Source organism: Oryctolagus cuniculus, chromosome 2, assembly GCF_964237555.1.
Source record: "Oryctolagus cuniculus chromosome 2, mOryCun1.1, whole genome shotgun sequence".
In the NCBI taxonomy this organism is placed as follows: Eukaryota; Metazoa; Chordata; class Mammalia; order Lagomorpha; family Leporidae; genus Oryctolagus; species Oryctolagus cuniculus.
Window position 1 is genome coordinate 11086454 of NC_091433.1, and position 12934 is coordinate 11099387.

General features: G+C 48.7%; 1 protein-coding gene across 1 annotated transcript; it reads right to left on the reverse strand.

The window, feature by feature from the left end:
• Positions 1–916: 916 nt before the first annotated feature.
• LOC108178864 (fibroblast growth factor-binding protein 1-like) lies at positions 917–1492 on the reverse strand. The gene has a single exon (XM_070069497.1). It carries the CDS (start codon positions 1490–1492, stop codon positions 917–919), a length of 576 nt encoding a protein of 191 aa, XP_069925598.1.
• Positions 1493–12934: the final 11442 nt, after the last annotated feature.

Below are 12934 nucleotides of genomic sequence, written 5' to 3' on the forward strand. Positions count from 1 at the left end.
GACTAACTTGAGTGAGGACAGGGGGTCCTCTAGCTGGTGGTCTCGGCTGCCAGATTTCCTGGGTCACTCTTGCTTCTCCCATACAAACGATGCAACCTTGACCATATCCAAACCCCGCAGTACACTAGGTTCTCCTCCTGGAATCACCACACTGCATACCATTCAAACACCACAGTCCAGTGGACCAATCTATGAAGACAGGGTCACAAGACCGGTCATATCAGGGGACCACTGAGGATGGGTGGGGAGGTCCCACCCTGGCTGTTCCACCCACTGATATTCTGTTTTAGGTTGATGAGATCATGTGGGACCAGACACAGAGACACAAACACTGGGTGAACGTATTTTGAAACAGCACCTGAGTTTATTATGCTTGTGAATACAGCAGGAAGTGCAGGTGTCTCCCTGAAATCACCAGGCAGACTCCTTCAGCTCAGAGACAGCACTGGGAGCCCAGGGACCAGGGCCCAGGTCACAGCCTCTGCCAATCACACCTCAGGAAGTGAGCATCAGCAAAGGGCAGGACACAGACTCTGTCCCAACACTGCCCTGCACTCTCCTAGCACAGACGTCCCTGCCTGATGGGAACCTGGGAGCTGCACACACACAGAGGAGCCTAAGACAGCACCTGCCTGAAGCACCTGCTCTTCTCACCCAGGAGGAAGACTGGGGCCGAGGGCGACGCTGCAGAACGAGCTGGGGGAGGCCCGTCACTCCCGGGTCATCTACTGGAACTTCTGCTGGAACCAGTGCTCATCCTCCTGCTGGGCTGGCTGTGTCTGGTGCTGCTGTTCCTGTTGGCCCTCGTGCTGACTTGTCTTCTGGGATGCAGTCTTGGATTGGTGGGCGTGGCTCATCTTGTTTTGACTATGGTGGGGGCGGGCCTTTTGCTCTGCATTGCCTCCATGGAGAACTCTTAATGTGTTTCTTTGGATGGCTCTGTCTGGGATGGCTTCTTCTCCTTGACTGACACCGTGGGGGTGGGCTTCAGTCCCTGCACAGACGTCTTGGAAGCCAGAGTGGAGCTCAGCAGCGTGAGACTGGATTCTGGATACTTGGTACCACACACCCTGGTATTCAAGATGGCCTTGGAGTCCTCACAGATGCGGTTTAAGCGGCGCAGGCGCCAGCCAATTTGTCTCCAGTAGACCTTGTCGTTGTTCAGGCAGTGCAGGCATGCCGTGGGGTTGCCCGCAAAGACACAGGAGAACTCGTGGTGCAGTCGAACACAATGGACCTGCAGATGGACTCCTTCCTCCTGCCTGGTCACGGTCACATTGCATTTGGCCTGGTCTCTGCTCACAAAGCTGCCAGTGACAATGACCTGGGTTGGCGGGCTTGTGGACAATATCACGGGCTTCTCCAGAGGAACCCACCCATCCTGCTCCGCCTCCAAATTCACGTCCTCCTGTTCTCCACTTTGGCCCTCTGTCAGGAGCCCCTGAGCAGCCAGCAGGAGGACGGAGAGCAGGGTGAGAGTGCGGGTCCACATGGTTCAGCTGGGCGGGCACCTGTTGGACAAAAGGCAGGGTCAGTGGTGCAGGGTCAGGGGTGCAGTGGTCAGTGGTGCAGGGGTCAGTGGTGTAAGTTCAGTATAGCAGGGTCAGTGGTGCAGGTCAGTGTGCAGGGTCCATGGTTCAGGGTCAGGGGTGCTGGATTCCGTTATGTAGGGTCAGAACAAATGGTGGTGAAGAGTTTCAGTGTGCACTCCCTCCTCGGTACCACAGTCCTGCCTACTTAAGGAGGAGACAAGCATCCTCTGGCTCTGGGATGCCTGGGCAAGCACCCCAACATCTCCCACATGCACCTGACCTGAGACTGCAGTGACCCAGGCTGCCAGTCCTCACCTGCCCTCGGCACTCACTGAGCCTTGTGAGCGCCCAGTCCCTCGTCCCCTCACTCACCCACTCTGCTCCTCCCACCCACTCTGTCCTGCAGCACTCACTTAGCAAGCACTTACTGAGCACCTACTGCATGCCATGCACTAGTTAGGTTGTCTACACGCTGAGGTGAATGAGAACGCCTTGGGTCTTGAAAACCTTTAGGCTGATCCCTGGGAACTGTAAATAGCACTAACCAGGGAGTCTGTCCCATCTGTGTCCTAATCTCTTCTAGGAAGTGTCATTTCCTCCTCTGTGCCTCAGTTCCTGCACCTGGCACTCAAGGTCTGCATGAATTCATCACCAACTCCTCCTGCTGCCCCGTGCTTGGTCTCTATCTCATTGTTCCACAGACACCCAGGACCCAAGATGGAAAGGGGGCAGGGAGAGTGCTGAAGGTGCCAGGAGGTGACCCAGAGGCTGAATCCCAAGGAGCCTGACTCAGGGGCTGTGGGTGGGGAAGCTGTCTGGGGCGAAGTAAGAGCTCAGGAAGTGCATGAATGTGTGAGCTTATCTGATCCCAGCAGGAAAAGAGAAAAGGGAGGGGAGCAGCGAGTTTCAGACAGCATTTGGAGTGCAGGTGGAAAACAAGAATCCTACCTGATTGGGTTCTGTGACCTGAGTGCTGAGCATAGAAACGCCCTTATCCAATCCTTGAAAAAATTGCTGAATTCATAGCAAGGCTTTCAGCTAAATAGAAACCATGCGTAAATGTATTTCCCTTCCCTACTTCACATCGTAACTAACGAGAACCAACTACCAGGCTGGTGACTCCTCCCTTACTAGACTTGGACTTCAACTGTTCTCCAAGACTTAAGGCCCCACTGTCCCCCCTGTCCTCCACAGCTGCCCTGTCTCCCTTACAATCATCCTGCAGGCTTGCACAGGGGAACAGCTTTTCTGGACTAAGGCACCTACTTCATCCCGAGCCACTCTGTAAACACCTCGTCTCCCTGCCCATCTCCTCTCTGCCCAGTGTGGAGCAAGCGGTCTACTTCCTTCCCAGGAACATCAGTTACTGCAGAGATTACTAGATTCAATCCACACTGGGAGGAAGAAGAGAAGTCCAATTCTATCAGACACCTACTGCACGCTGAGCACTGGTCCAGCGTTCCAGCCTCACCTGTTTAATCCACAGAAAACCCTGCAACCAGGCTGATTACAGGAACAGCCCCAAGAAAGAGTCCTGGCAGTGAGGCCCGGCTAGGTAAGTAACTGTGCTGGTCCCCTGTGTGCAGGAACAGAGCCCCGCAGGGAGCGAACCCATCTCCCCACCCCTTCCTGCCACCTCTTGTAGTCACCCCTGCTCTGCACTGCTCACCTAACTTTGAGACATTGCTGGCAAAAGGAAGACAACTGTGAACCAAGCAGGAGTTAGCACTGATAAGTTGATTCACGTAAGCTGAGATCTTTTCCCAAAATGAAAGAATTGTGGGGCTCGTGCAGTGGTGCAATGGGTTAATCCTCCTCTTGTGGCGCCAGCATCCCATATGGCACCGGTTCTAGTCCCGGCTGCTCCTTTTCCAATCCAGCTCTCTGCTGTGGCCTGGGAAAGCAGTTTAAGATGGCCCAAGTGCTTGTGCCCCTGTACCCAGGTGTGACAACAGGCAGGAGAACCTGGCTCCTGGCTTCAGATCAGCGCAGTTCCAGCCCTTGAACCATTGGGGGAGCGAACCAACAGAAGGAAGACCTTCCTCTCTGTCTCTGCCTCTCACTATCTGTAACTCTACCTGTCAAATAAATAAATAAAACCTTAAAAAAAGAAGGAAATTTGTTTATAAAGGGGGCAGGCGAAGAAAATGGCATTGTCCACATTTGCTCCATAGTTCTGGCAGCGTCCAGGGATTGGGAGTGTGCCAGAGCCACGGTGGGTGGGACAGAAAGACTAATAGGACAGCTGACGGCTCACTCATGTCCCACAGCCTCCTCCTACCACACTGGGGCCCTCAGAGGCTGGGAAGTGGGGCAGGAAATGAAGCTCTGGAGAGAGAGAGAGAGAGAGAGAGAGAGAGAGAGAGAGAGAGGCTCTTACCAGTCCTGCGTCTGCAGATCCAGTGCAATCCCCGATGCCAGGCAAGGTGCAGGTTGCAGCTGTCTCAGGGGTGGTGCAGGGCAGGGTCTGCTATTTGTACAGGAGCCCAAGCCCACAGGGGTTACAGCTCACATACCTGAGGAGCTGAGCTCACACTGCCCGGGGCCATGTCCTTTCTCCTTAGGAACCAGGCAGGTCCTGCAGGAAAGTGCTTAGGGGCATACTATCCAGTGTTACCTGAAATGAGCTTCACATTGATCTAACACACATGTTGCTAATTGAATGGCTTTTTGTATCCCAAAGAGCACATCTGCTTCTGCTCCTATGCCCTGCACATTCTCCCACCACTGCCATTTCTCAGATCTGAGGTCCTTTGGGGCCACTGATTAGAAAATCTTGAGATAACAACACTGCCACTGTAAATGACAAAGGCACAGGAATTCCACTGAGGGACGGGAAGTGGGCACAGGTAGGACCCAAGGTTGAGGACATGGCAGAGCCCAGCACTGCCACTGACAGTTCATGTGGGTCTCTGGGTGTGACACTGGGAGGAACGGAGGATCTGACTCCAGCCAACAGGGCTCAGCTTTGCTGGGAAGCAGACCCCCCTCTTTACCTTCACAGAAAAGAAACCTCTTTCAGGTTCTCTCTAAGAAATCATTTGTCCGATTTCTCAAAAGAAGGCATAGACATGGCCTCCAGGTACATAGGGAAATGCTCACCATCACCATCCTCAGGGAAAGATCAGTCAAAGCCCCAGTCAGTTCTCATCCCACCCCAGTCAGAATAATGATTATCACAAAGACACAGAGTCACAGCTGTGGCAGGGTCGCAGTGGAAGGAGGACTTCACACACTGCTGGTGGAAATGTAAACTAGCATGGCCACTATGGAGAGCAGTGTGAGGGCTGTTCAGACCCTGAAGACAGATCTACCCCAGATCCAGCAACCCCACCCCTGGGTGTGTGTGCACAGGACAGGACGTGAGCTGGGGAAGAGATGTGAGTGCAGCACTCACTGCTCACCATAGACCAGGTGTCCTGCAGTGGATAAATGGGGAGAGGAAATCTGATGTGTTCACAGGGACATAGACCTAGACATAGAGTGAAGCATGATCAGGGCAAAAATAAATAATGAGAAACTGTCATTGATGGAATGTGGGTGGAATTAAAGGACAGTATATTAAGAGAAACAAGACAGACACAGAAAGAAAGATACCACATGTTCTCCTCTAACAGTGGAAGCTGAAATTTTTGACCTGAAAGAGAAGTGGAGAGTAAACAGTGGTCCGCAGGGACTGAGAAGATAGAGAGAGGAAGGGGTGGGGAAGGGGTGAGGAGCGAGCACAAAATGACAGCAGCACACTTGAGGGATCAGCTCTAACGCTGTATAGCACAGTGGGAGGACTGCTGTGGACAATAATTTATTGTTTATATCTAAATATTGGAAGAGAGGGTTTGAATGCTCCCAAAAAAATAAAATATTTTTGAAGTGACCCATTTGATAATACTCTGGTTTACAACTGCATATTGTATCTATGTGTCAAACTACTCATCTTACCCAATATAAGTAAAATTCTCAAGTGTCAGTTAAAATTCTCAAATATATTAACTCAATCATCTGATAATTCAATGACTAATTAATCTTAGACTCAGAACTTAAACAACCCAAAATCTGAACGAGTTTTCCTATCCAGCAGTTAGGATCCAGCTGAGTTGGTTTTACTTCCTTCCCAGACTGATGAAGGACACCTGCTGTAGTTTCCAGAGGAATTGGTGACTCCATGGTGACATCGTGCACTGACCTCATCCCCAGAGACAAGCCCTGGGGTGAGCAGAGTTGGCTCCTTGCCCTTGGTCGGGAGATCTCCTTCCAGCTGACTGATAAGCACACCACCTGCACAGCACAGGGCATCTGCAAGTCTTTCCCAGCCTGGTCACAGCAGATCTTTATGGCCTCTGTGCTGGTGTGGCCATTGCTATCACTTGCAATGAAAGAGTGCTTCAGAAGTCATGGGAGAAGAATGCAATTAAGAGATAAATTGATTTTGGTTCAACAATGTTTGAGAGTCTCGGATTGTGTTGTCCTGGGAAAGACTTTCCCCTGGGACCTCAGCATCCCACGTGGGGGCCAGTCTGAGTCCCAGCTGTTCCACTTCCAATGCTGCTCCCTGCTAATGGCCTTGGAAAGCAGCAGTAATGGCCCAAGTACGAGGGTCCCTCCTCCCATTTGGAGACCCTTTATTAGGCTACTGGCTCCTGGCTTATTCTTGGTCCAGACATGGCCATTGTAGATATTTAGATAGTGAACTGGCAGGTGGAAGATCTCTTTCCCTGTCTCTGCTCTCCCTGTAATTCTGATTTTTCAATGCAATAAATTAATCTCTAAAAAAATTTTTATAGTCCATGTGTAGATTTTTCACAGCATGCATTTTCCATGAATTTTTTGATAACCAGCCAAATTCCTACTTTGAATAAAATTCCTAAGAGAAAGATGAGCCTGACACACCCCTTGCTGACTGTCCCTTTGCTAATATGCAGATCTGGTTGCTCCAGAACAGTTGCAGTTATCAGCATTAAAGACCCCTTTGAAGGACACATTCTTCTCTAACTCAAGTCTACTGCCATCCAGCAGGAGGCTGGGCACTCTTGTTGCTGATCTGATTTCAATGTATCTTTTATGTTATATACCAACTGGAACCTAATAAATTATGCTTGCAGTCTATACTTCTCTCTAGACTTTGCCATATCCTTTCTGCAGAAAGTAATTTGATTTTTAAATGTTCAATAATTGACCAAATATCCTCTTGTCTCAGTGATCCAATGACATTTGAATATTGCATGTGAAGACAGGAATATGTACCAGAGATCTTGTGGGTCAATGCCACTAGTTAATATGATAACTATTGACTCAGTGCCTGGGTAGAGCTGAGACAGGTTCTGTGCAAACTGTGCAGGTCTGGACAACTTCACAACACGTGCATCAGAGGTGGTCAAACAGGCATTTCAGCAGCTGTAACTCTAGGATCTATAAACTCCAGGACATGTTCTGCTGAAAAGCATGTTGAGTGGAGTGTGTGATGAAGTGTGATAGGGGGGCCCCAAATCCCCATTGCAGCAGGGCTCCCTGCTACACTGTTAGGGAGGAAGCTACTGGCACTTGTGCAGACCTGGGGTCTTAGAAAGGAGTGCCAGACCCCACTGCACCCAGGACTCCCCATCCTGCCTGGGACCCCTCAGACCTAAGGACAGACTTGGACATCAAGCAGATTTCCCATTGCCAAGTCCTTAGAACACTCCTCCCTGAGGATGCTTGGGCTTGGTTGACTGAAAACTCAGCTCAATAATACTGATACATCCACTAGGCGGCAGAAGTGACCTAGCCCATGAGAAGTCTGTGTGAAGTGAGTAAAAAAGCTTGCAGTCCATGAGCTAGACAGCCAGCCAGTGCTCCTGCCTCCGGTCACTCTCCTGAGACAGGCTGCCCTTTCACCTTCTCCTGTGAATGACTAGGTGCTGGGTTCTATGAGCCCCAGCCTGCTCCACTCAGAGAAGCCACTTTGTCAGGAGCAGTGGAAAGGACCCAAGCTGCCGAGACCTGTTCCCTGAGATTCATGGTGTGATATCTGGAAGATTAAAAATGACCTCTGGATTACTAAAGAAAAGCTTGACTGAAAAATAAGCTGGACACGTGGTGTTGTTAGCTCTGTGGCTTGGGTCTCAGTCAGAGTGCATGAGCATTAATGCAGCTGGACTCTGAGAGAGGACTCCCATTGTTGAAACTGGAGCAGAAAAGGTTGCACTTCAGAAAGACCTGCTCTCTGTATCCCTCTCAGCCCAGAATCCCTCAACCACTGCTCTGTTCTGTTTTGTTGTGTTGTGTTTCTTGATCCTATTGGTAACATATGAGGGGACATCCTCGATGACCCCAAGGAGTCGTAGACTCAAATGGGTTTCTTCTACCAGTACCTGGTTTTGTTTATTCGATATGGAAGATTCCAGAGCATGAGAATCAAGATGAGTTGATATTATCTGTCAACTCTGGTGGACTCCCACAGCGTTCCACCTGGAAGCAAGAGGGGACAGCATTGAACTTGGCAAGTTCTCCCATTACATACATCCATGATACTGAAATTCTATAAGTGAGGTGTTGCTGTGGGTGAATAGTTGAGTGGCAAAGGGAGATTCAGTGACTACTGGATTTGAACAAAGAGGCTAGGTTACCATGCAAGGAAAGTCAGATTCCCAAAACCTTCAGAGTAAACACCTGCTGTGTTGAGATATATAGTCAACTTTCAGGTTCCTCTCAGTACAGAAGGAAGTAATGGTTGGTTGTCTTGTTTTCTTATAGAGATTAGTTATGCTGGTCTCATTTGAGGAAAAGATTTTTTAAACTGTCTTTGAGATTACAGTAAAAGACATATAATTTTTATCACCATAGCCATTTGTAGATAGATTAGTCCTATCAAAATTTTGCATATAGTTGAATAAATATCACTACACTCAACCTGCATAACTTCTAACCTCACACAATGATGAACGTATAAATGTATAAATGCTAACGTTCAATTTCACCTCACCCAAGTGCCTGGCACCAGCATTCACCTTGCTGTCTCTAACAGTTCCCTCTAGGTCTCTCATGTAGGTGGAATGGTACAACAGTAATCTATGTGAAGGCTTCTTTCACTGTGTGTAACATCCTCATAGCTGTTCTCTGTGCCATGAATGTCAGAATCTACATTCTCTAAAGACCTGAATACTACTCTAGAATTTCTGTACCATGTGTTACCTGTCCCCACCAGTGCACACGAGGGTGCTTCTCTGAGTTACAGCTCCTGAGAACACACTGCTGTGCGTGTGAAGTGCTAATACCTAGTAGAGACTGTGCCTTCTGTCTTGTGGGGTGTACACCAGCAGCAGAATCCCCACACCAAATCCTAGTTCATTTTGAATTGCTCAAAGTTCCCACAGCCTCAACAACACTGTGTTTTTTCAGAGTTTCCATACAAATGGTTTTGTGGTTGTCTCTCAAGGAGATTTTGAATTCTATTTCCTCAGAGGGAGGAGAGAGGGAGTGAATGCCTGGTCCCTACAGAAGAACTCAGCACAGTATCTGGTACACAGCAAGTGAGAGACAGATGTTGGTTTCAGTGGAGGTGGTGTGATACCCAAATGTCCCTGTGAGGCTGTCACCATGTCATTGGTCCCTACAAATCTCAGTGTATGTGGTGTTCTGGTGAGTGCACAATGCTGTCCTGTCCCCCACCTGCCCATCCTCCCGGCTCCTGTAAGAGGCACCAAAAGTAGCAGTTACTAACCTGCTTCCTCACATTTCCTTCTTGGTGGTGTGGTGACAAGGGACTGACAACAGTTCTTCTGCTCCTCCCAACTCTTAAGTTAAAACACGTCAGATCTATTATACTAGTGTGTGAATGACTACAGTCACCCCTTCACCCCTCCCTCTTGACCTCGCCCAGCTTCTGCCACTCTCACATCCCTTTGATGCCCTGTGCCAGCTGGGTTCCCGTTACCCCATTCCATTCCTGAGATGCTCAGGAGGGCGGCTCCAGTCTGTTTCTGTTCATCTCAGCCCCAAGTCTCCCAGCACTTTCTGCCTGCACTGCCCATGTGTTTGCTCAGTTTATTTGTTTATTTCTTAAATTTTTTCACTGGGAAAGAGAAAGAGATTGAGCTCTGTTTCAACATGTTAACTCCTAATCTGGCCATGCCTCAAACTGGAGTCTATTATGGAGCTGGAAACTCAACCAACTTCTCCCACGTGGGTGGGGGGAACCCAGTTGCTTTACTCACCACCATTGCACACCAGGGCCTGGATGGGCAGGAACTGAGAAGGAGCAGAGCCAGTGTTGGACCCAGGCACTGTGACTGAGCCCTGGGCATCTTGGCCACTAGGACAAATGCCTGCAGCTTCTTGCTGCTCCCCTAACAGCCTCCTCGCAGGCTGCTGTGTGTACCCAGGCCTCTCTCCCACTGCCCAGGAAGGAGCTCTGCAAGTCGGGGGACCTGCACATGGTAGGGGCTGAGCAACTCTGACTTGCGTGAGGAGAGGGGGTTCCTCTAGCTTGTGTCTCAGCTGCCAGAACTCCTGGATTCCAGTCTTGCTTCTCCCTTACAAGCTATGCAACCCTGACCGTGACCAAATACACAGTACACTGGGTTCCCCTCCTGAAATCACCACAGTGCATACCAATCAAACACCACAGTCCAGTGCACGACTTTATGAAGCAAGGACCCTGGATTGGATCATAACAGGGGACCACTGAGGATGGGTGGGGAAGTCCCACCCTGGTGGTTCTACCCACTGATATTCTGGTTTAGGTTGATGAGATCCTGTTGAACCAGAAACAAAGAGACACATACACGCGTTGAATCCTTATGAGCATGCCTCCTTCTACCTCTAAACTCTGCACATTCCCCCACCGTTGCACTTTCTCAGCTCTGGGGTCCTTGGTGGACACTGATTAGAAAATTTTGAGATAACAACACTGCCACTGTAAATGACAAAGGCACAGGAATTCCACTGAGGGACGGGAAGTGGGCACAGGGTTGACAGTGCAGGTTGAGGACCTGGCAGAGCCCAGCACTGACACTGACAGTTCACGCGGGTCTCTGGGTGTGACTCTGGGAGGAACGGAGGATCTGACTCCAGCCAACAGGGCTCAGCTTTGCTGGGAAGCAGGCCCCCCTCTTTCACCTTCAGAGGGACTAAAACCTCTTTCAGTTTCTCTCTGAAGAAATCATTTGTCCGATTTCTCAAAAGAAGTCATAGACATGGCCACCAAGCACATTGGAAAATGCTTACCATCACCACCTCCAGGGAAGAGTAATCAAAGCCACAGTCAGTTCTCATCCCACCCCAGTCAGAATAATGATTATCACAAAGACACAGAGTCACAGCTGTGGCAGGGTCGCAGTGGAAGGAGGAGTTCACACTCTGCTGGTAGAAGTATAAACTAGCATGGCCACTATGGAGAGCAGTGTGAGGGCTGTTCAGACCCTGAAGACAGATCTACCCCAGATCCAGCAACCCCACCCCTGGGTGTGTGTGCACAGGACAGGACGTGAGCTGGGGAAGAGATGTGAGTGCAGCACTCACTGCTCAGCATAGAGCAGGTGTCCTGCAGTGGATAAATGGGGAGAGGAAATCTGATGTGTTCACAGGGACATAGACCTAGACATAGAGTGAAGCATGATCAGGGCAAAAATAAATAATGAGAAACTGTCATTGGTGGAATGTGGGTAGAATTAAAGGACAGTATATTAAGAGAAACAAGACAGACAGAGAAAGACAAATACTACACGTTCTCCACTAACAGTGGAAGTTGAAAATTTTTATCTGAAAGAGAAGTGGAGAGTAAAGAGTGGTCCCCAGGGACTGAGAAGATAGAGAGAGGAAGGGGTGGGGAAGGGGTGAGGAGGGAGCACAAAATGACAGCGCACTTGAGGGCTCAGCTCTAACGCTGTATAGCACAGTTTGGGGACTGCTGTGGGCAATGATTTATTGTCTATTTCTAAATATTGGAAGAGAGGATTTGAATGCTGCAAAAAATATTTTTGAAGTGATGCATTGGCTAATACCCTGGTTTTACAACTGCATATTTATGTGCTAAACTACTCATTTTATCCCTATATGAGTACAATTCTCAATGGTGAGCTAAATTTTTAAAATATATTAACTCAATCATCTGACAGAATTCAATGAGATAATTAATCTTAGGATCAGAACTTAAACCATCCAAAATTTGAACAAGTTTTCCTATATAACTGTTACGATCCTGCTGATTAGTTTTACTTCCTTCCCAGACTGATGAAGGACACCTGCTGTAGTTTCCAGAGGAATTGGTGACTCCATGGTGACATCGTGCACTGACCTCATCCCCAGAGACAAGCCCTGGTGTGAGCAGAGTTGGCTCCTTGCCCTTGGTCGGGAGATCTCCTTCCAGCTGACTGATAAGCACACCACCTGCACAGCACAGGGCATCTGCAAGTCTTTCCCAGCCTGGTCACAGCAGATCTTTATGGCCTCTGTGCTGGTGTGGCCATTGCTATCCCCTGCAATGCAAGAGTGCTTCAGAAGTCATGGGAAAAGAATGCAATTAAGAAATAAATATATTTTGGTTCTCGAAAGTTTGAGAGTCAGGCGTTGTAACATTCTTGTAAAGACATTCCCTGGGATCTCAGCATCCCACATGGGGGTCAGTTTGAGTCCCAGCTGTTCCACTTCCAATGCTGCTTCATGCTAATGGCCTGGGAAAGCAGCAAAAATGGCCCAAGTACGAGGGTCCATCCACCATTTGGAGACCCTGAGAAGGCTCTTGGATCCTGGCTTCAGCCTGGGACAGACATGGCCATTGTGGATACTTAGTTAGTGAACTGGCAGAAGGAAGATCTCGCTCTGTCTCTCCTGCTCTCTCTATAATTCTGACTTTCAAATCAATAAATAAGTCATTAAAAGTTGTGAATCCATGTGTAAATTTTTTCACAGCATGCATTTTCTATGCATTTTTTGACAGTCCAATTCATACTTTGAATAAAAGAGTTAGGAGATAGGTGAGCCTGGAACATCCCTTGCTGAGTGTCCCTTTGCTACATTGCATATCTGGGGACCCCAGAACAATGGCAGCAATTCAGCATCAAAGACCCCTTTGAAGGACACATTTTTCTCTAACTCAAGTCTATTGCCAACCTGTAGGAGGCTGGGCACTCCAGTTGCTGATCCTCTAACAATATATATATTTCATGCTACCCAAAGGATATCATATATCTCCTAAAACCTAATAAATTATACTTACACTGTATGCATCTCCCTAGAATTTGTCAAGTATTTCTTGCAGTAAGTATAGTGATTTTTATTGTTCAGTCATTTGCCCAATATCCTTTTGGCTCAGTAATCAAATGAAATTTGAACTCTGCATGTAAAAACAGGAATACGTAGCAGGGATTCTGTGGGTCGATGCCACTAGTTCATATGATAACTATTGGCTCAGTGCCTGGATAGAGCTG